Raw genomic sequence first — 23,287 nt, 5'->3', positions numbered from 1 at the left:
GAGGTGGTTGCCGAAGCTGCGGCGGTGGCTGCAGCGCTGGCCGAGCAGCGCGCTTCTTGGAAGAAAGGGGTCGCCAAGAAGACCCCGAAGAAGTCGGAGCAAGAGGCGCCCGGCGAGAAGTTGCTGACCGAAAAGGAGCGGCGGAAGATGGAGAAGAAGCTGCTGGAGAAGAGAAGAAAAGAGGAGAAGGAGAAGGAGAAGGAGAGGAAGAAGCTGGAGAAGATGCAGAAGAAGATGAAGAAGAAGGGGCCAGAAGCCCAGGAGGAGGCCCGAGGCCCGGAGGCCGCCGCCGCAGCCGGCGCCGCCGCCGCCGTCGAGGGCGCCGCGGAGGGCGCCGCCGGGGTCGGCGTGGGCGCCGGCGCCGGGGCCACGAGTAGGATCTGGATTGAGTGGGACACGGACTCGAGTGACGAGGACGACGACTACGACGATGAGGACGACGACGACGACGACGACTACGACTACGACGACTTGTTCGACGCCCTGCGAGGCTTCAGGAGCGCTGTGTGGGGGTCCGGGCGGCTGGAGATGAGCGCGCTGAGCGCCCACCTGCCGCTGCTGACCTTCCTCGTCTTCTCCGTGCGCAACCCCGCGTGGGTGCTGGACTTTCTACTGCACCCAAGCCCGGACGAGGGCCGCGGCTGCGGCTTCTTTTTCGGGGCGACCTGCTGCTTCCGAATGTTCCTGGGCTGCGCCTTCTTCTCCTTCGTGGGCGGCCCGGCCAAGCGCAGAAGACGAGGGCACTCCGGGGCCTCGGGTGCCTTTGGGTCCGGCCCTGGCGCCCGTCGCCGGGGGCGCGAGGAACGGCTCATCTAAGTCAGACCCTCTCCCCCACCCCCAGACACCACCATCGCTGTGTAGTGTGGAATTTTATTGAGTATTTGTGTATGTGTGTTTGGACACATTTTCCTTTTCGGTTGCTCTGTCCTTTGGTTCGTGCTCGCCTCGCTTTTTCCACACTTCCCTGCTCTCTAGCTCTCTCTATGTCTCTCACTTCTTTTCGAAAATTTTCCTAAGTCCGGGCTCTGGCTCGCACTCCCTCCCCTTCCGCCCACCCCGGCCCCTCGGCGGCGCCCGCGGGAGGGGAGGGGGGCGCTCGGCCTTGGGGGCCGCAGGGCGACGCGGCCCGGGGGGGGGGGGGTGGAGCGTTGGCGTCGTGCGAGGGGTCGTCACCGGCTCGGAGACGCCCCCTCTCCCCCCGGGGACCGGCCCCACTTGGGGCCCAAGCCAGTGGGGGGGCGAGGGGGCGTCTCCCGGGCCAGTCCCGTCCCGGGCCGGACGCGGGCGGAGGGACCCCCCCCTCCCCGGGTACCCGGGGGGGGGGGGCGCCTCCCTCCACCAGCTCCCGCCCTCCCCGCCGCCGCGGCCGCTCCTCATCCCTCCTCCTCCTCCTTCCACCCCCCTCGCCGCCGCCGCCTCCGCCTCCCCCCGCCTCCCCCCCGCCCGCCGCGGAGCTCTGGGTCGGGGCGGCGGCGGGGCTCCGGCCGAGGCAATAAGAGCGGCGGCGGCGGCAGCGGCGGCAGCAGCTCCCGCAGCTCCGTCTCAGGTCCGCCTCGCTCCGCGGCGGCCATCAGACCCCTGGGCTCAGGCTCGAGGGGCTGGGAGCCGCGCGTTCCGCTCGGGCACAGCGACACCGCCCTCCCCGCGCGCTCCTCCCCGAGGAGCCGAGTCCGCGCCCGGCCCGCCCGCCCGGCGCTGCCCCGGCCCTCTCGGCCCGCGTGAGGCCGCCCGCGCCCGGCCCCGCCGCCGCCGCCGCCATGGGCTGTCTCGGAAACAGCAAGACCGAGGACCAGCGCAACGAGGAGAAGGCGCAGCGCGAGGCCAACAAGAAGATCGAGAAGCAGCTGCAGAAGGACAAGCAGGTCTACCGGGCCACGCACCGTCTGCTGCTGCTGGGTAAGGGCGGGGCGGGGGGCGCCGGCCCCGGCCCGGCCCGGCCCGGAGGGGCCCCTCGGGGCGCCCCGCAGGCCGCGCGCGCCGAGCCCGCCCCCCGCCCCGGGTGCGCGCTCCCGAGCCCGCCGCCCGCCCGCGGGCTCAGCCTCCGGGGGGCGAGGCCGGAAGGGGGACCCCGGGGCGCCATTCGGCCGGGCGGGGGCCTGAAATGGGGCTGGGGGCCGTGGCGACGCGAGCGCGGGGTTCCCTGCCCTGGCCGCCCGCTCCCGGTCCCTCTCCCGTCCTCCCCGCGCCCTCCCCTCTCTCTCTCTCTCTCCCCGCGAGGCCTACACGGCGCCGGGGCTTCGGGTGCGTGTTGGGGAGGGGGAGGGGGAGTCCCACAGGGCTCGGGAGACTGCGACAAAAAGAGGGTTTCGGGGACAGGAAACGGGGTGGCGGGCCACGGGAGGGGGACCCGCCTCCGTGGGGTGTGTGATTTGTCGGGAGAGGGACAGGGAAAAAGCCAGCCAGCAGGGGAGAGGCGGGGGGACGCCGCGGTGGCGGAGGGGGCCTCGTCGAGGGGAGGTTCGGCGGGGGAAGTGGCCGCGGAGAGTGGGGGGGGGTGGGTGACATCAGCCCCTCGGAAGGGCTCCGGGTGGTAAAGGTGGTGCAGCGAGGGGGAGGGGGGCGCGGGCGAGTCGTGGCGCCGGAGCCGAGGGGGGGGCGGGGGGGCGGGAGGAGGCTGCGCGGCGGCCGCTGGGCGCGACTTGGTGCGTTTGGGGCAGGACACTCTGTGTGCGCGGAGCAGACGTGTCCCGGGCCGGGCCGGGCCGTGGAAGGAAGCGAAGGAGAATCGAATAAAATAAGGCCGAAAAAAAAAAAATGGAGTTAGTACGCTGAAGTGCCCAGTGAAGCCAAATGACACGTCATTTTACAGTATGACCTTTTTTTCCCCTTCCAGATATGCAGGCTTTTTGAAAAGCACAGAAGAGAATTAATTGTAGCAGCTGCCGCCCACCCCCCCCCTCGCAGCAGCGCCCCCCCCCCCCATAAACCATTAGCACACACACATTTTCCTGTTAGTCGGCCACATTGAGAGCGCTTTGTGAAAAAAGGAAAAAAAAAAAGACATGCACAAATCAAAACTGGAAAATGACATTTGTCTGTAAATGGCTTCTTGGTCTGGAAATGGCGTTTTTTTTTGTTTTTTTTTTTTGTCCTTTTCAAGGTGGGGTGGGGGGGAGAATCCAGCGCACATGAAGGAAAAGAGTTTTTTTCCAGGTGGAAGGAGAGGAGAATACATGAATTAGTTGTTTGTCAAGTGACATTTGGTTGTTTGGTTTTGGGTTTTCTCTTTTGATTGCGGTTTTTCCTCTTTGGCAAAAAAAAAGAAAAAAAAAGGCGTGGGGGGGGCTGTTAACTCTAAGGAGATGGCCTTTCCCCCATTTTTCTTAAAGGTGCTGATTTGAAAAATAAATAAAAGAAGCATAAAAGAAATTGTTTAAATGACCAGAAGAATTACACAAGCATTAATTAGTATGGAAGTTTTCCATTTCCTCACTAATTTGGCTATCTGAGTGAATTTGCTAGGTTAAGACCTAGTTCAGGGTCACATATCAACAAAAGAGCTTGATTAAAAAGAATAAAATGTAAAGGGCTGTTTTTCCGTTGTGGTGGCGTCTCCTTTGCTTTTGGGGGACGGGTCATGTCTTTGTTCTCCTGGGTCCAGATATATGTAAAGCAGAAAATTATTAAGTGAAAATAAGTCTCTTTGGTGTTTATGCATTTGCAATTACAGTAATTAAATGGTACATATGTTGAGCTGTTGTCAGAAACTTCTAAAGGTGGAATTATGGTGTGTGAATATTAATTGCGTATAATTTGATTTCAAAGTATAAGCCTAGAAAAGTCTAGAATCTTTCCTAGAACACTCTTGCTATCTGAATAATTTAAAACAAGTGTGATGCAAATGGTACCTTAAATTTCTGACACCTTTGCACAGTGATCATAGTCTCCCCTTAATTTGAGACTGTTAACTCTGAATGCACCTGGCATCACTAGGCTAACCTGCCCCAGGGGTCCTAGTCCCATTATCATAAAAAGCCTCTGGCATGGGGCTCTGCAGCCCGGGTCAGTGCCATGCGTTTTACATCTTTAAATGGTGATTCTCACTGAGTGATGCCCCTTATCCAAAAAAAGAGTAAACATCATGATGCCCTTTTTAAAAAAAGAGGATCCTCTTTTTTAATTTAATGGAATAAAATTTGAATTACAGGGCCACAAAAGATCTTGCAGTAGTTTTTCAGTTTCTCTGATTTCCTAAATGTGGAAACTGAGGCACAGACCTCTGCATGTAAAAGAGAGGTGCTACGAATTTTAACACGAAATAAGAATATTGGAGATTCTGATTAATATTATGTATTCTCTTCAATAGTACTATTAATATTTTAATTTGTGAGAGTTAGGCTCATTAAGACAGAATGTTTGCTTTGAAATCAATGTTTCTGTGGAAACTAATTTTAACTTTTTACAGATATTGATTACAGCCTTGTGAAAAGGCAAAAGGAGGAGGAATGCTTTGCTCTCTGGGCAGTAAAACAAAACAATAAAAAGTGAAGAGGGGCTACAAAACCACATAGGTTTGTGTGGGAGGGGGACAAAAATTGTCCACTCAGGATTATTTGTTGGACAGAGTATCCATTTACGGAGGCCGAGAAACTAGCAATCCTCCTCCTAGCTTGGTGGAACTATGTTTTTTCCCATAAAATACATGTTTTTACAAATTTAAGGTGATTTCAAATGGGGCATACGCCCTTTTTCTAGCTCTGTTAGTCGTGAAGGGCTTGGAATCATTGACAATTCCATCGTTTTCAGGAATATTTCCCCTTATGATTAAAGTCTTGTCCTTTTTAACATGTTATTAATAGGGTTTCAAGCACTATATTTAAATATTTTTCAAGAAGACAGCAAATCGATGGTCTTTCATCTTCCCCCCCCCACCCCCAAATGGTTATTATATCCAGAGAGTTTACCATAGAAAAATAAAGTTTGCAGTAAAAGGGGGGAGGAGTGTGGAGAAGTGGATCAAATGGCATATTGTGGGGCTAAGGGGGTGATTTTTAAGTAGCCCAGGGGACAAGAACCCTGCAGACAAAACAGCTACTTTGAGAAAATGTTGGAGAGCTGCTGCGTCAGTTTAGATCTGGGGGCGCCTTAGGGGGTCTGGGCATTGTCTGTGAACCCTGAGGTATTTTAACCATGAAACAGCTGACAAAGAATTATGTGCCCATATACATTAAGGTGTACATTTTTACCAGTGAATGCTCGTAGTTCAGAGATCCAGTTTCATAGTTATAACTGTAATTTTCCTACCTCCCCCCACCATGACAAAATTGCATCATTCTTTGTGTGCCCACCCCACAAATTTTAAAACAACTAAAAACACCTAAACAACACCTAAACAAACCAAAACCTTTAATTCTTGTTTGTTGTTCTGATGGTGAAATACTGCAGGTACACACAAAGTTGGATGTTTATTTCATTTTTTCTGCGTCGAAATGTCAAGGAAATTTACACGTCTCTTATTTTGCTTGTGTTTTACGTGTTGCTTCTATGGAGAAAACAGCAGTAGTGTCTCTCTCTCTCTCTCTCCCTCTCTCTCCTCCCTGCCCAAAGTGTGTAAAATGCCTCTTTCTTAACCTGAGACTTACTTTCATTTTCTAGGTGCTGGAGAATCTGGTAAAAGCACCATTGTGAAGCAAATGAGGATCCTGCATGTTAATGGGTTTAATGGAGAGTAAGTGTCAAATCTTTACCAAGGGCACGATCAGAGTATCACATTTTATACTAACCTTTAGGAAGTTTAGGTAGCTTTTAGGGGCTGGGCAGCCAATGTCCGCTTAATTTTTTCAGCCTACATTTCAGGAAAGAGCTCTTTAGGGGCTCTTTTCCTCCTTTTTTACTCTTTGGTGCAGCAACAAACAGTAATAGTTATAAAGCCCCTGCGTTGGCCCCGTGACAGGTCTGCGGTAGGTTTTGGTGCAGTGGGTCTCCAACGTGGCTAACACCGGCCCTGGCCATCCCTTTGCCTGGCCACGCTGACCACTGCAGAGCTGGTCCCCACCCCCAGCACATTTCAGCGCAATGCACCAGTGCAGGATGTTTTAAACTATTACGGAAACATTGTTTCAATAATAATCTCACATAAAACAAAGTGGGAAGAGTCAGCCCTTGTTAGTAATTCTTCATCCCGCCCCCCACTGTGGAATTATCATGGGCAAATCATCATTTCCCTTTTTAAAAATCGATGATCTTGCCTAAAGAAAAGAAAAAGATATTTAAATGATAGAAAGGCTGGGAGTTAGGTACTTCTGGCCAGACCTAGGAGCACTTTTGCCTTTGAAAAGTCCTTCAAGGCATCTTGCTTTAGGACAATGTGACAATACCGCAGTGAGAATAAAGATGAAAAGAGAGTGCATATATGAACATGTAAACTATAGGAGAAGAATGCAAATAAGCGGCAGAGGTTTCCCCAGACCCACCTCTACTTTCACGGGGGTGGGAGGGCTGGTAAGGGTCGTCAACCTGACAAACACTTGCAGGCACTAGTTTGCAGTTAACTAGTTGATTAGCAATCCTATTCCTTTTCTTAAACCTGGGTTCAATTTAAAATTGCATTCCCCTTTAGTTTCCAAAGGGGAGGCTGAGTCAGGGGCATAGTTTTAATTCAGTTATGCACCAACCCTTCCCTCCAACGAACTAATAAAGACCAGTTACTGTCTCCTACTGTGCACTACACAGGGGGAAACAGAGATGAATTTTATCACCTATTAGAAGTAAAAGAACTGCAGGAGGCAGCTCTTTATTGGAAAATTCTAGAATTTCTTAGACCAAATAATCATGGAGGGGGAAGGTAGAGAACAGGATGACATCATCCATACAAATGGACATTTAGTTTAGAATGCTTTCTAAGTTTAAAATTCAGAGGGATGAGCTCTTTTACCAGTTTTATGAATGGCTCTCCCGATGAGTTAATAGTATGCAAGTATATGTTGATTAAGTCACCTTCACATGTCACAAATCAATTCTGAAATTCTTAATTTGACACACCTTTCAGTAAAGCCTTGCCACCAAAGACTGCTGTCTGTCAATTAAAAAGCCTGAAATAGGCTTTTTGCTGTGATTTTGTAATTTAAAGAAAAACCTTGCATAATTTTCCCCCCAGCAACTTTCCAGGGAGTGCTGCTTCAGGAGGCTTGTTAAGCAAAAATAATTTGACCATGTCCCCTCTAGATAAATATTTTGATTAAAACTGGATGTGGCCTGCATTTTTAAAAGGATGCAGAGCCACTGTTTACCTTAGCTCAGGTCCAATAGAAGATAGGACATCCTTGAAATAATTCACTTAAAGTTTTATTACTCTGTGGATTGCCGTAAAATTTTTTAATTTTTAGAGAAAAGTTTCTCCCCCCTAAGTGAACCTGTCTGTAAAGCAGACGAGGCATTTAAACCAGCACTTCTCTTTTCTGGGTTGTTGGGTTTTTTTTTGCACCCCCCCCCCCGCCCCCCGAAAGAGGAAGAGACATTCCCAGTTTGCCTGTTTGTAGAGGAAACCATAGGTAATCTCTGAGGATGTTAAATTTAGCCTGTGAAAGTGACATACAGGGGAATTCTTTATGTGAGCCTAGAAACCTTATTTTTATCTCATACAAATGAGCCTCCTTTTTTCTTTTTCCTCGCTGCGGTATTGCAACAAAGGCGGTTTCCTTCTCCACTAGGAATTCCCTGCCAAGTGAGGACATCCGTCCACCCAAGGGGATTCTGTGTAGTGGCTCAGGGTCTCTGCCTCCTTGCTCCGTAAACGTGCGCTTTGTCAGGGCTGGGCTGAGCTATTACATTTGCCTTAACTGTCCGCAGACTGCTGTGCCAAGTACCTCTGCAGAGTAACCGTGGCATATTAATCTGACCTTCACAAATAAAGAGGTCAAATGCGGATTTTCCTAACTCAACGCTAGCTAACTGTTTGGGGTTGGGGGGAGTGCCATTAACACTGGATGAGCTAATAAGCTAATCAATTACAAGACCTGGTAGACAGCTTAAGCCATCCTGTCCCTCCCACCTTTAAGGAGGAGTTCCTGCCATTCACGAAGATTTGGTTTGGGGAGGGAGGGGCTTGGTGGTAGTGGGTTTTATTCTTTTAATCTTTTTTTTTTGCTGTGTGCCTCACAGTCCAGGCACACTTTTAATTGATGACAATTTGTGGGGAACAGTTACATAGAAATAAAAACATAGGTAGCTGCCCAAGTCCAAGAAGGGAGGAAATTAATAATGCACCAGAAAGTCACGGGCCGAAAATCATGGACCTATGTGTATTCAGTACAACACGGCGACTGAGGTCTGGAACCATCAGGGGCCTTTCACGCTGTTATATTCTCCAAAGAACTGTGAGATAAATCACTGCGTTAGCTCCCTGATGCATGTACATTTAGTGAAAGCACAAGAAAATAATTATCCGTCCCTCCTGTACCTGACGGAAGTCTCCAGAGGGTTCTGCTAATGCTGCAGTGAAGGTGTGGAATTCTTCCCTCCATGGCCTGCAGTCTCAGTAGACGTGCCAATTTAGCCAGGAAGGCGACCTAAGAATGAACGGGAGGATGGCGGCCGTTTGTTTAGGAATGTAGGGAGGCTGTGTGGGGTTTTTGTGAAATTGCGGTGCCTTGCAGATTAGGTGAGCTTTCAATCTCTCTTTAAAAGGGGCGGCGAAGAGGACCCGCAGGCTGCAAGGAGCAACAGCGATGGGTAGGAACATTCAAAAACAGAAAAACTTTTCACACACACACACCTGACAAACACAAAGCTCATACTGGGAAACAGGACACAGAGACCCGGGAAGAAAACCAAAATCATTTAAGGCCATCAGCCATCTTGGTATATACATTTGCAAACAACACAATTTCTTGTCATTTCAGAGCAAGTGAAGTGCAAAACAATTTTTTTTTTTTTTTTTTTTGCCATCCTTAAGGTATAGTTAGATTCAGCTGGGGGAAAGCAGTAGAGTTCAGCATTAAGACGGTCAATTTAGGATTTCAAACATAGACGGTTTCTATCCCCCACCCCCAGCTCTCCATTTGAATTGGCTACTTGTTTTAAAAACTGGCTACTTGTTTTTAAAACTACTAAATTCTGTCTACCCTGTGGCTGGTCTGATGTTAAGATTTCAGACCTCTTTGGGGGAAAAAAAAATCTTTTTATCTCTATTAAAATACTTGGTGCCGCACCGTCCTTAATTGGGCAGGGGGAGATAAATGCTTGGCACCTTGAGGAGGAGGGAGGTCATTATTGAGAATGATCTCGAAAAGTCTCTGGTCTTTTTAAAATTGTCATTTTATCCAGTGGACAGGAAATTAATGATGGCCTCCATCTTTTTCCATTCATTATCAAATTATTTTTTTTCCTTCACTTCCTGCATCCGCACTGCCCATCACACTCATGCACAGGTACATACACGCATGCCAGGTAACCCTCTCCAAGCACTGCTCTGCGTATTCAGCATGCAGTGAGGGAGCAGGTCTTTGTCCTGAGAACATGCAGAGCCAACTGACCTAGCCTAGGGCACCTCAAAAATAGCTTCTGTGGCTTGGGAGGGGAGGGGCAAAGGAGATGGGGGTCGGGACCAAGTAACTGACACATGTTTGTTCATCTGTTTTTTTTAGACTATATAACCCCTAGATGATGGCTTCAATTTCTCATCTTCCCGGCTATGTCCTATCACACTTTGCATGCTGGAATTGCCCGTCTTAGGAACTTCTAATAAGAATACTATTCTGTTGTGGGGGGGTGGGGGGATGGGGCCCCAACACCTAACCTCTAAAGATAACTGAAAAAAAATTTAAAAAACAAACAAAAAAAAACAAAAAAAAGCAAAAAAAAAAAAGTAATCCCTAATTGACAAATACGTAGTGTATCAACCACCCAAAGCATCTACATAAACAGTGATTGACAGCTTACTGTACCAAAAGTTGGCATTTGGGAGCTGTGACCCCTCTCTATTGAACCACCTCCCTATTGAACCACCACCTGTATACTTCCTAGATGCTATGCTAGATCCCTGACTGAACCCTACTAATACCTACTAACAGCCTGCTCTTCTATCTGTGACTCTGTTCTACAAGTTAAAACTTAAGTATTAACAAATGTGATAAATAAAAATTCTCTGCATGTCTCAGCAATCCCTGTATCTTGCGTCTGTCTTCTGTCTTTCTTCTTTCGTCTGTCTGCCCACCAAAAGAAAAAAAGCATAAAGATAAAAAGGTATAGAAGTCAGTATACAACATAGCCTTCCCCTAACACTTGGAGGAGGGGGTGGCCATCTCTTAAAATTTGAACCCAGCATATAAAGCAGCCGTGATCTCAGGCTTTATATATTTTGCGGGTAGCGGGGAGGGGGGGGTTACAAAATCCAACAGTACTTCCAGTCCCCACTTTTCATCCATCCGAATTCTGTATGTAGTTGATATACATTTTGGCTTTCATTACTTCAAAAACATATGAGGAACTTTATCAGAGGCTGTCACAATCAATGTTAAATTCATTAATCGATAGTAAAAGTTATGATAAACCTGCCAACCCCCAGTATAATATCTCCATCTACATAGTAATTGCTTCAATGGAGGAATTTTTGTTTTAGTATTACACACCCGAATTAGATTTCAGATTTCTATTTTAGCTGTTTTATACTTGATATACTCCCACACCTATTCACATACGTAGATGAATACTGAGCACATTCTCAGAATATCCGTATTTAAGACTGGAAGTTTTCCAATTACCATACTACTACTTAGACCAAAATATCAACCTGAATGAAAGAACCAGGTTTCTGGAAATAACTTTTCTCTTGCTTTGGGCTCATTTGGGCATTAATACCCAGACATACATGATTTTAACTGTTGTGGGACCTTAAAACCAAAGCTCCAAGGCGCTCATTACCATGGAAATGGAGCTTCTTTCTAATGAATGGGAATGAGACTGTCTTGTGGGGTTTTAACTTTGAATTTCTGTGTGCAATTTGGGAACAAACATGTCCGTTTAAAACTACAACGTCTAAATACCTGATTTAGGCCGTAGCGCCAAGTCGGGACACGATTGGGAATTTCAGAAACTCACAAACACAGAGGGGGTCAGGATGAGATCCCTTTATATCGATGCTGGTTGCATTAAGAGTCAGGGGTTTGGGGCACAAATCCCCCACTTCTGGTTGGCAGCACAGCTCTCCTGGAGTTCTCCCGCCTTGCAGCACTTTTATTAAAAGCCATGAGGGGGTTCCTGGTACCATCTGTAGCCCTGCACCCGCAAAGCATACACCTCTTCAGCCCCTGATGAGGGCAGTACCTCCAACTAGCTCCCCCCATTCAGATACGAGACTCGGAGGGCCAGTTGCACCCTGGGGAAAGGAAGAAATGAGATCACTCGGAAAACAAGGGCCCACCGCTCAAAGGAATATGCAAAAGGCTTATTTTGAAAGGGTGAAAGGCCAAGTTCTCCGGGGGGGCGGGGCTTTGCAGGCGATCACATGGCCACACAACCCACCCCACCCCCGGCCCTGGAGCTGCCTCCCCCTCCCCACGTCACACTGACCTCCCGGCTAGGCTGCTCTTGCTGTTAACATCCCCTCCCCGCTTGTCCTCTACGCTAATGTCCTGTCGTGTCCTGCCCCTGCTGAGGGGCTACGTGTTTAATTTCTACCTCCATCCCAGTACTGTAGGTGAATTAACCCCGTGAATACATCAACTGGATTCCAGAGATTTATTTTAAAAATCCCCAGCAAGAAAAATATAAGCCCTGTCCCCCTCCTGCCTCTGTCACCGGGACCCTCAGCCCCTCCCCTGAGGACAGCACCTTCCATCTTTGTGACACTACTGTCACCTCCCAGGACCTGATACTCAGTAGGTGTGTCCTGGGTGTGGTCCAATCCCCTAGCCCACAGGTGACCCACTCTGGGCAATACTGTGGCAAGAACACAGCCCCAAAGAATCTTTCTTGGCTGTGTTTGATGATGGACAGTGTCTGAAGACACGGGGACAAGCACAATGTCAGGGTTCCCCAGAGTCAAAGGGCCTTTACCTGTGGCCCCAGGGACCCTGAAAGTAGCTGGTTCCACACAGACCACACGTGCCCTGCCAGGTGTGCAAGTTAAAATCAAAAAGTGATGGAGGCACTAACATCTACTTAACTGTGGGGCATAGGCCACACTGCCTCCCTCCCCTTCCCCTCGTAAGTCCCAGATCTTAAAAGACTTTCAGGGAGGGGTGGCAGAATTCCATTTTACTGTATTCACATCGAGGGATCAATGTATATGAACATCATCAACTAGAAATATTGTCCACTGCTGCTGGCCACATCGAGGGACACACAGTGACTATTCCAATAAATAAAAATAGGGCCCTTAAGTCTGTAATTAACACTACCACCTACATTTCATTCACTGCTGATCCCTATGCTAATCCAGTGACTGAAGAAGCCCCAAGGCACACCATGACCTTTCCGCACCTCCCTAACCCTACAATAACACTTTACCACTCCCACCAAAAGCTTCGGGACAGGGATGCCTGGCGTGCTGCAGTCCATGGGGTCGCAAAGAGTCACAACTGAGCAACTGAAACCTCAGTAGGGATGCTAATAAAGGCCAGTAGGAACTTTTAGGAAGTGCTGGTATGCAGTGGGGGCCACAAGAGGGTGGAAGCCCCTCTGAATAGTAAATAACCAGTCCACACTTCTGGTACAGTAGCCACAATCCTTATCTAGATGCTTGGGATTCTGCCCTACTTGGGCATGTCCTCAGGACACAATGGATGGTTATCATTTGAAACCACCATTATTCAGGAACCTCCAACCTAAGCACAGATCTGAACCCACCACTCCTTCAAGAACAGAATACTATTTTAGTTGGAAAGTCGTGATTGAAACGACACTGTGAGTCAACGTGATGCAATATGATTTTTTTTTTCTTTTCAATCCCACTGTAGTGAGAAGGCCACCAAAGTGCAGGACATCAAAAACAACCTGAAAGAGGCCATTGAAGTACGTGCCTGGTCCTTTTCTGTCGTTTCTTTTAGCCTCCCTTTCAGACAGTGCTCTCCCCCTGACCTTTGCTCCATCATTTTCAGACCATCGTGGCCGCCATGAGCAACCTGGTGCCCCCTGTGGAGCTGGCCAACCCAGAGAACCAGTTCAGAGTGGATTACATTCTGAGCGTGATGAACGTGCCGGATTTTGATTTCCCTCCCGTAAGCCAAGCCTGCACCCCCTCCCCACACCACCAGGGGCCCCCCTCCCCCTACTCTGCCACAAAACTCAGTTTGCACACTGCCAGCAAAATCCATTTCTTTGACACTGTTAGGAAACAGTTAACCCATTAAGAATCCTTATTCTTTAAATGACAGCAACAGCTAGCAATAATCATTAGGGCTTTAGTCAAGACGGAGGAGCAAAGTTATGTCACCCCTTGTCAGTCTTGACTCCTCTCCACAAGTAAACATCCCAGTTCAATACTACAATTCCCACTGGATTGGACTGTAAATTTTCACAGAAGAAAAAGTCATGAGTTGTGGCAGCCTTAATTATTCCCGTATACACATCTTGTGACAAAGTACTGTATGTTGAGTATGGCACAGAAATGCTAATCGTCTAGCGATTGAAACTATTCTGAGATATCAAGGAATGAGAAATGAAGTGCCAGCGCTGTTTTATAAATGGGAGATATTCTCATTTTAAACAACTTGCCATTTAACTTTGGTTAATTTTTTTTCTAGAATCAGTCCTTTGGCTAAATGAAGTCTTTTCTCATTAATTAAAAAAAAATTACAAAAGGCCCTCACCTAAATGTCATAACACAGGGATTGTCTTCTCTGTTCCCTGGCTGACGTGCAGGACACTTTTTGCACAGATTTGTTGGCTCTGTAAAGAACTATTTTTAGGGAACAGAGAACTGCCCATGCCCTAAGCATATATATATATATATATATATATATATGTTTTGACCCTTAGTGAGGGAAGAATAGTTTATAAGAGGGGAACAGGAAATACGGTGGAAAGATGGGCAAGTTTATAAGGTCCAGAAGGAAAAGACTTGTCTACAGCAAAAACAATGACTTATTGTTGCCTTTTGTCAGGATTTCGTGGGAATTTGTGTTTGTATATTTTAAATGTGTTTGGCTGCAAACTTCTCCTATCCAGGAAGCAGTATTAATAAGTATGGCTAGGTAAATTTTCTTAAATAGGAAGAAATAAAAGAAGAGTCCAGCAGTAAACACAGCATACATAATGCCCAACACAGACTCTTCTGTGATTCTGTAGCTCTAACAGGAGAAAATGCACCAGGATGGTGACTCTTAAGGGTCCTCCTGTTTAGCTTTTGACCCTTTTCTTGCTGCATTCACATTGCAGAAAAACCTTTCCTTCCCTTGTAAGGGGAGATTGCCCCATATAATTAAAAATGTTTTTACGTCAAATGACATATGAACCGTGACCTATTGCAGTTTAAAACTAGGCAGAGGTCATTTGCTCCTTTGATTGATAGGCATTGACTGACAAGGTCAGATTTGCCAATAGCTCCCAATTATAATATTTTTTGCTAAAATTCACATTTTCCTGGAAGGAAAATTGCGGTCTCATCACATCTTCATAAATGAGATGTCTTACCTCCATGACATCAAATCATTTATTGGCAAAGTCTCCTAATTAGCTTGTATTCCTCCTAGGTAAGCAATTGGGTGAGGAAAGAAACTTATTCAGTAGTTCAGTTTGGCCCTTCATCCCATTCCCAAAAAAGTACAGAATGAAAACTACCCAAGACCAGTAATCCACAGAAAGAGATCAGCTGGTGTCAATTTCCAAATACGTGTAGCACGCTGAAGTTCTTTATGAACACTGACTCCTTAGTTTGCCTCGAAACGGAATAATTGCACCCAGGGTTGGTGGCAGGGTGAACTCTGGTCTCACTGACTGGGAGCAGCCCCTGTGTCTAAACATTCCCTCTCTTGTTCACTTCCAGGAATTCTATGAGCATGCCAAGGCTCTCTGGGAGGATGAAGGGGTGCGTGCCTGCTATGAGCGCTCCAATGAGTACCAGCTGATTGACTGCGCCCAGTAGTAAGTACACTGTCTCCGCATCAGCGTGCACGCGCACACACACAAACACGAGCGCATGGAGAACATCCTAAAAACCACAACTCACACTGTTTAAGTTACTTCTTTTCAGAGAAGCCAGCCTGCAGTTTGAAAGTTGTAGTCCAATTCACTGGTTTTATAAAGCCCTTAATTGTACTTTTTAGTGCAGTGACATTATTTTTATACAAACAGGTAATGCCTGGTAGAGCAAAATGATAATTACCTGCAGTAAAGTGATGTTCATAATTAATTACCTTGAAGTAATTAATTGAATTGACCTCCAAGCATGTGGGGAGATAGGACAGCTTTCACACTTTGGATAAGGTAGAAGTATTGTATTTTATTGCTATAATTTAAAACGTGACAAAGAGGAACAGTGTGGCAAAAATATGCCTCCCCCCTCCTTCGTGGCCAGTCCAGTATTTCTACTATCAGGTAAGTGACTGTAGTAGCTGCTAGAGTCCAATATGTCTAGTTCATCTAGAGTTGGGTATTGTGTTGAATTCCATCTCCTATCCTTATTGATTCATTCACACTGGGCTTAATTTGAGGATGCTCCCCCCATGGGGTCCTTGCTGTGTCCCTTCATGGGCTCTCTTCCAGTGGATGTGATAAACACAGCTGGAAAGTTGCTTTTTAAATAGTTTACGACCTTGCTTATCCTGTACATAATATAGCAAATATGTGATGTTCAGAGCCATAAAAGATATTTTAAAGGTATCGTTTGTTTGCTGATGTTGCACAAATGTACTCAGCGGTCTCAGTTATCATATATTCTTAAGTTGGATTGTCTTTTATGACTGGGGGAAGGGCAAGAGATATTTGTGATGTTTCAGCCTCTCTTATGTAAGTAACTGAAACACACACAATTTTGCTATTGAAAATATTAAGTAACCAGAAACATGGTACCCGGCTGGCTCACAGAAAGCTAAAATTGCATTACTTAGGAGCCCCACGCCTGAGGAACTTATGAAAACCACTTGAATAAACAGGAGGGAGGAAGAGGTGACAGCACTCCAACTGCAAACACAAAGCAAGTGCCCCAAATTCCTGTTATCTACACATGACAAGAGCTTGTGTTAGGGGCTGTGAAGCCTGTCAGTTTCTCTCTCCTTGGCCCTGCTTTCCCATTGGAAGTGCATTTGATTATTTTCAGTTATCACACATACAGCTATTTTGTGATTTCATATACAAGCAAATCTGTATATTTTTTCAACAAGTGAGAAAAAAAAAAGTCCATCTTGGCCAGTCTCTGTGACCCCCCCCCAACCCCCACCCCCTCTTCAACAAAGTCTCTGATTTTCTCAAAAGTTTGAGCTTAAAGCTGGAAGTGCTAATTATAGTAATGCAAAACAAATGGAAATCCTGGAATTGTTTGCCTTTTGTAGTTTGGATCCAAGTCAGAAGTACAGGTACAAGATTAGAAGGATTTAACCACTCCAGTTTGGAGTGCTCTGGGAGGGGGTAGGGTGTAACACTTCATTAATTAACAGTTTAGCCAGCTTTTTTTTTTTAATCTCACACCATTTAAAAGTTTTTTTTTTTTTTAAAGCAACACTCAATTACTCCTGCAACTTTATCTGAAAAAGGCAACATATGCAGTTTATGGAAAGTTTTAAGGAAACTCTAAGAAAAAGAGAACACAGCTCAAATTTTATAAAATGTCTTCCCCAGCCCAATGATTGGAAAGCGGCTCTGCCCCTGCAGTGACCAGTGTGTTTCTGGTTTCACTGCCTTTATGTTAAAAAGTTGATCTACTGCTACCTTGCCCATTTCTTAAGGCGCCTGTTTTTATTTGTTGAGCCGGGGTTTGGCTGGCCCCACTCCAGATGTCTCTCTCACAAGATTTGGTGCTGATGATCTATTTTTAGAACTGTGGTTCTGTTGCCATGGCAACATGCTGGAGGCCAGGGCGGCTGGGGAGCTATTTCTGGACTGGTACTGTAATGTAAGACTGATTGGGCAAGTTAGTATATCCTCTAAGCCAGACTAACTTTAAACTGGTAAAAAGGAAGGAGGAAAGAAGAAAAAAAAAAGGTACAGACTTTCTTTAAATAGACTTTTCTTTGTGATTTTTCTTCTCTGATTAGCCCCTTTTAAAATAATTCCAGACCCCTCCCCCAAGGGGGAAAAAGAAAAAAGCTGGTTTTACCATTAACACAGTAATCAGTGTTTTAAAAGTTATTTTTCCTAACAGTGTTATCTAGTCTGGCAACATAAGCAAGGTACTTTTTGCTTTGGGGACAGTGTATAGCTGTGGAGAGGGAGGTGAAAAACACTGCTTTTCCCCTATAAAGCTTTCTCATCGTTAAGGATGGCCCCTAAGATCTCTACCCCTCCACTATGCAGGCTCCCAGCCTGAATAAGAGCCCCTAACCTGGGTGGCTGTGAGGGTTTTTGAAAACACTAAAGTTTAATATCTGGACTGTGCTATTTCATAGACCAAGTAGAACGGAAGGGAACGTTGTGTCTGTTTCCTGTTCAGTTTGGTAAGGGCCCGGCCCCTTCTTACAAGTAGAAGGAAGGGATACCCTTTCTGAGTAACTCAGACAATCTCATTTTTATTAGTCTCTTGGGAGGGGAAAAAACCTTGCTGCTCTTAAATGTGCCATTTTTTTTCCATTTTTTAAAACACCGCATGACAGGAAGAGTCCAATTTTCATACTACTTGCCATTTTAACCAAAGCCAAACAATTTGAATTTAACTCAGTCATTATCAAACTGCACAAAATCAGTCAGCTGATTGATCTGCACAGAACCAGCCTTTTAAAATTAAAACAAGGCCAGGAGAGCCCACTCCTAGTTCCTGATTCCTAGACGTACTACTGCTCAGCCAGGTACATTTATCTTATATTCTCTTTGCTCTAACCTCTCTAAAGCATAAGCTTGGAATCATAAGTTTAATGAACACAAGAAAAATTCCCACTGACTTAACGCCATGTAACTGTGGGGTGATCATTTCCATTAGCTGATCGTTGCAGAGAGGCAGGAATAGTGGGTGGGCAAAGTGGCACGAGTATGTGGTCACCCTGATGCATCTTTTTCTCCCAGCTTCCTGGACAAGATTGATGTCATCAAGCAGGATGACTACGTGCCCAGCGACCAGGTACGCACACATTCTCACAAGCAGAGGACTTGGAGCCCTCTGTCCCAACTAATTGGCAACTCCAGACTGGCAATTAATGAGTGTTAGTTGGTTTTGGTGAGATCCCTTGACCCAAGATTCTGTTTTAGGATCTGCTCCGCTGCCGTGTCCTGACTTCTGGAATCTTTGAGACCAAGTTCCAGGTGGACAAAGTCAACTTCCAGTAAGTAAATGGTTCCCTTTAAAAAAAAAAAAGATATCTTGACGTTCCTTCTGGTAGGGAGAGTGGTGGACCAGTGTCGCCCTTGGAGTGACCAGGTATCATTTCTCTCCTGCAGCATGTTTGACGTGGGCGGCCAGCGCGATGAACGCCGCAAATGGATCCAATGCTTCAATGGTACGGGAGCCGCGGGCTTCTCTGCTCTTTAAGGACATTTTGCTTTTCTAGTTGTTAAGGATCACTTTCCCTGCTAACATGCGTTATGTTTGCTTTCTCGTGCTGAAGATGTGACTGCCATCATCTTCGTGGTTGCCAGCAGCAGCTACAACATGGTCATTCGGGAGGACAACCAGACCAACCGCCTGCAGGAGGCTCTGAACCTCTTCAAGAGCATCTGGAACAACAGGTTTGTGCAGTGACGCCCCCCTCCCCCGAGTCTCCTTCCTACTGATGTCAAGGTCAATAGAAAAGAATCTTGTACAAGTTCTTGTGCAGGCATCTCAAACCACTTGCAAAAAGAATACTCTCTTTTCCTGGGCAATAAACATGCTTCCCTCTTAGATGGCTGCGCACCATCTCTGTGATTCTGTTCCTCAACAAGCAAGATCTGCTGGCTGAGAAAGTCCTTGCTGGAAAATCGAAGATTGAGGACTACTTTCCAGAATTTGCTCGCTACACTACTCCTGAGGATGGTACGTATGGCCTTCTGCAGTTGATTAGTGCCCATGGGTCCCACAGGGTTTTGCATATGTTAAAGATTTCTATTGATTTTAAAAATGAATGATCTCTAAGAATGGAACTCCACTTCCCCAGCCACCACCACCACCACCACACTATAAGGGGTCTATAGGGGGAGCAAAAGAATCTCATTCTAATTACTTAAGTAACAAAATATTTATATTCTTTACAGCGACTCCCGAGCCTGGAGAGGACCCACGCGTGACCCGGGCCAAGTACTTCATTCGAGATGAATTTCTGGTGAGTAGAGACTGTTGTTTACTTAATTCTAAATCTGAGGATCAAACCATCCAGTTCCTCCATGTTATTTCACTGATAGCCAGCATGACTCTTAGCCTTTGTGCCCTTCAGTTGGGGATTGTTTCAACATAATGTCAATAACTAGCGGGCAGAGTTTGGTAGATGACATCTACTGGTGAGTTTCTGGCGAGGGGTCACTGACCACCATTCCTCTGTCCCCACAGAGAATCAGCACTGCTAGTGGAGATGGGCGCCACTACTGCTACCCTCACTTCACCTGCGCTGTGGACACCGAGAACATCCGCCGTGTGTTCAACGACTGCCGTGACATCATCCAGCGCATGCACCTCCGTCAGTATGAGCTGCTCTAAGAAGGGAACCTCTAGATTTAATTAAGGCCTTAAGCGCAATTAATTACAAGTAAGATATAACTACACGCAGTTGATCACCCACCATAGGGCATGATTAACAAAGCAACCTTTCCTTTCCCTCAAGTGATTTTGCGAAACCCCCTTTACCCTACAGCTTGCTTAAATATTACAAATTTAGAAAGCTTAAGGCGGCCTATAGATTAAGATTAAGAAAAAAAGGCCACAAATGTTCCCTTCTCTCTTTAAGTAAGCAAAATATAATAGCAGCAAACAGAAATAAATAAATGAAATAAATGAAACAAATGAAATAAATATCGTGTTGTGCAGCATTAAAAAAATCAAAATAAAAATTAAATGTGAGCAAAGATGTGACTCCTGTGAATTATTTGCGGTTTCGAGCAGACATGCACTGTTCAGGGTTTGGACTACATCAAAAGTTAGGAGGCCCCCATGTTTAGGTGACAAGGCCCCAAGGTTATAAGTGGGTGTAAAATCTTCCCATACTATTTGTTGACCTAACCTTGGGTTTCTGAAAATGATTTTCAGACGATACCAAATGATCACCCTGTCCTTCTCCCAAACCGATGCCCTGAAGAAAACCATTAAGGTCCATCAAAAAATTCTATACTTTGAGCATTGCTGCCCTATCCAAGTATTCTACCAATTTATACCTTTATATACTATCTTAGGGTGGGTCTACTTCCCTACTCTCCCCAAAATAGGTGTCTGCTTTTCAGCTCTTTGTGCATCCAACATCTCAATTGGGTGGGAGGAATTTAGTAATGCAGTTTCAAATCAAGTGGATTTACTCAAGAAATAGTGTATAATGTATATTAAATCATCACACTGTATACACTGAATATATTAAAATTTGTCAATTATTAACTCAGTAAAAATGATGGGAGGGGTGTGGGAGGTAGGGGGTTGGGAGGAATAAACCTGGTGCAAAGCTATCAAATAGTTACAAACAAATGGTGTAGTGATTTGGGGAAAAATTAGGCTGGATCCCTATCTCATTCCATATGTAAATGAACTCAATGTGCAGCAAACATGTATGTTTAAATACAGAAAGTTACTTTTAAAATGGCTATCTTTACAGTTCAAATCTTGGTTTATAGACGGCCTCTCTAAGCTGGATGTAAGATTTAAAAAATTTAAATGGGGGGAGGACTGTAAAAAAAATCAAATATGAGTGAGGGCAGGGGTGGGAACTGGGTAAAAATATGTAAGAAAGGATCCATGTCTCTAATAGGCAAAGAGCTCTTAAGAATTAATAAGCAAGCCCATCACAAAAATGGGCAAGGTACATGAACAAGCAATTTTACTTTTTAAGGTACAAATAAGTAATTACCTCTACACCTCATCTCATACACAGATGAACTCAGTGGGTCAAACACATATGTTTAAATACAAAAATGTACTTTAAAAATGGTGATTTTTACAATTAAAATCTTAGTTTATAGAAGACCTCTCTAAGCATGACCTAAGATTACAAAATATAAAGTGGAGGTGGGGAGATGGGAGAGGACTGTACATAAAATATGAATCAGGGTGGGGGTAGGGGTGGAAATTGGGTAACAATATGTAAGAAAGGATTGATTATCCTAATTAGCAAAGAGCTCTTAAGAATTAATAAGCAAGCCATCATAAAAATGGGCAAGATACATGAACAAGCAATTTTACTTTTAAAAAAGATACAAATAACTATCTACCTCATCCCACACACAGATGAATTCAGTGTTGGTCAAACACATGTTTAAATACAAACATGTACTTTTAAAATGGCAATTATTACAATTAAAATCTTATGGAAGGCCCCTCTAAGCATGACCTCAGATTAAAAAAATATAAAATGGGGGTGGGGAGGTGGGGTGGGAGACGGCTATACAAAACTTAAATAAGAACAGGGTTGGGGTGGAAACGGTAAAAATACATAAGAAGGATTAATTTCCCTAATAAGCAAAGATCTCTTATTCAATAAGCCATCACAAAAATGGGTAAGATACATGAACAAGCAATTTTACTTTTAAAAAAGGTACAAATAACTATCTCTACCTCATCCCACACACAGATGAACTCAGTGTTGGTCAAACATGTTTAAATACAAACATATACTTTTTAAATGGCAATTTTTACAATTAAAATCTTATGGAAGGCCCCTCTAAGCATGACCTCAGATTAAAAAAATATAAAATGGGGGTGGGGAGGTAGGGTGGGAGATGGCTATACAAAACTTAAATAAGGACAGGATTGGGGTGGAAACGGTAAAAATACATAAGAAGGATTAATTTCCCTAATAAGCAAAGATCTCTTATTTAATAAGCCATCACAAAAATGGGTAAGATACATGAACAAGCAATTTTACTTTTAAAAAAGGTACAAATAACTATCTCTACCTCATCCCACACACAGATGAACTCAGTGTTGGTCAAACACATGTTTAAATACAAATGTGTACTTTTAAAATGGCAATTATTACAATTAAAATCTTATGGAAGGCCCCTCTAAGCATGACCTCAGATTAAAAAAATATAAAATGGGGGTGGGGAGGTGGGGTGGGAGATGGCTATACAAAACTTAAATAAGAACAGGGTTGGGGTGGAAACGGTAAAAATGCGTAAGAAAGATTAATTTCCCTAATAAGCAAAGATCTCTTATTCAATAAGCCATCACAAAAATGGGCAAGATACATGAACAAGCAATTTTACTTTTTAAAAAAGTACAAATAATTATCTCTACCTCATCCCATACACAAATGAACTCAGTGTTGGTCAAACACATATGTTTAAATACAAACATGTACTTTTAAAATGGTGATTTTTACTACTGAAATCTTATGGCTCATCTAAGCATGACCTAAGACTAAAAAAATGTATAGTGGCTGTTGGGGATGGGGTAGGAGAGGGCTGTATAAAATGTAAGATCAAATATGAATGGGAGTGGGGATGGAACTGGGTAAAAATACATAAGAAAGGATTAATTTCTCTAATAAGCAAAGAACCCCTAAGAATTAACAAGCAAGCCGTCACAAAAATGGGCAAGGTATATGAATAAGCAATTTTACTTTTTAAAAAGGTACAAATAACTATCCTTACCCTCATTCCATACACAAATGGACTCAATGTGGGTCAAAAACATATATTTAAATATAAAAATACATCTTTAAAATGGCTACCTTAAAATATTGGTTTATAGAAGGTAATAAGCATGACATAAGATTTAAAAACCATAAAGGGGGGTTGGCCGAGGAGAGTGCAAAACTTAAATGTGAATGGGGGTGGGGGTGGAGACTGGGTAAAAATCTGTAACAACAGGTTAATTTCCCTAACAAGCAAAGAGTTCTTAAGAATAAACAAGCCCATCACAAAAATGGGCAAGGTACAGGAACAAGCAATTTTACTTTCTAAAAAGGTACAGCTAACTAACATTGGGGAAACCATGCAACTTCACTCATAATGAAGTGAAATACAAATAAAAATCTTGCACCTTTGCTGGGGGAGGGAATGGGCAACAGCACTCACAGGTCCCACACCAAACTCACTGAATCCTTGACGGGTCATGGCTTGGACCTGAGATGATCTTGGGTTCCCTATA

At 45.1% G+C, this 23,287-nt stretch overlaps 2 protein-coding genes across 14 annotated transcripts in view; both read left to right on the top strand.

Annotated features, from left to right (window-relative positions):
• The window catches only part of LOC138417600 (neuroendocrine secretory protein 55), a 59,939-nt gene extending 46,842 nt beyond the window's left edge, over positions 1-13,097 (top strand). Inside the window, exons 2-5 of the mRNA XM_069548218.1 lie at positions 5,596-5,668; positions 8,626-8,670; positions 12,897-12,951; positions 13,038-13,097. The gene's annotated coding sequence lies outside the window, so the exon portion shown is untranslated. The remainder of the gene's footprint in view (positions 1-5,595; positions 5,669-8,625; positions 8,671-12,896; positions 12,952-13,037) is intronic.
• GNAS (GNAS complex locus) overlaps positions 1-20,058 on the top strand; it is a 66,649-nt gene extending 46,591 nt beyond the window's left edge. For 2 of the 13 annotated variants that reach the window (XM_069548212.1, XM_069548205.1), the window contains exons 2-13: positions 5,596-5,668; positions 8,626-8,670; positions 12,897-12,951; positions 13,038-13,157; positions 14,924-15,021; positions 18,091-18,145; positions 18,274-18,347; positions 18,463-18,521; positions 18,630-18,750; positions 18,906-19,036; positions 19,255-19,322; positions 19,547-20,058. In XM_069548212.1, the coding sequence (XP_069404313.1) occupies positions 5,596-5,668; positions 8,626-8,670; positions 12,897-12,951; positions 13,038-13,157; positions 14,924-15,021; positions 18,091-18,145; positions 18,274-18,347; positions 18,463-18,521; positions 18,630-18,750; positions 18,906-19,036; positions 19,255-19,322; positions 19,547-19,693 (1,046 nt within the window). In that variant the 3' untranslated portion in view covers positions 19,694-20,058. Of the gene's footprint in view, positions 1-516; positions 1,897-5,595; positions 5,673-8,625; positions 8,675-12,893; positions 12,952-13,037; positions 13,158-14,923; positions 15,022-18,090; positions 18,146-18,273; positions 18,348-18,462; positions 18,522-18,629; positions 18,751-18,905; positions 19,037-19,254; positions 19,323-19,546 lie in introns of those variants that run through there. The other 11 variants (XM_069548216.1, XM_069548215.1, XM_069548209.1 and 8 more) reach the window with 10 other exon arrangements.
• The last annotated feature ends 3,229 nt before the right edge of the window (positions 20,059-23,287 follow it).

This window comes from Ovis canadensis, chromosome 13 (assembly GCF_042477335.2).
Source record: "Ovis canadensis isolate MfBH-ARS-UI-01 breed Bighorn chromosome 13, ARS-UI_OviCan_v2, whole genome shotgun sequence".
NCBI lineage: Eukaryota > Metazoa > Chordata > Mammalia > Artiodactyla > Bovidae > Ovis > Ovis canadensis.
Note: the sequence above shows the minus strand (reverse complement) of the source record. Positions and strands in the feature narration are given on the sequence as shown.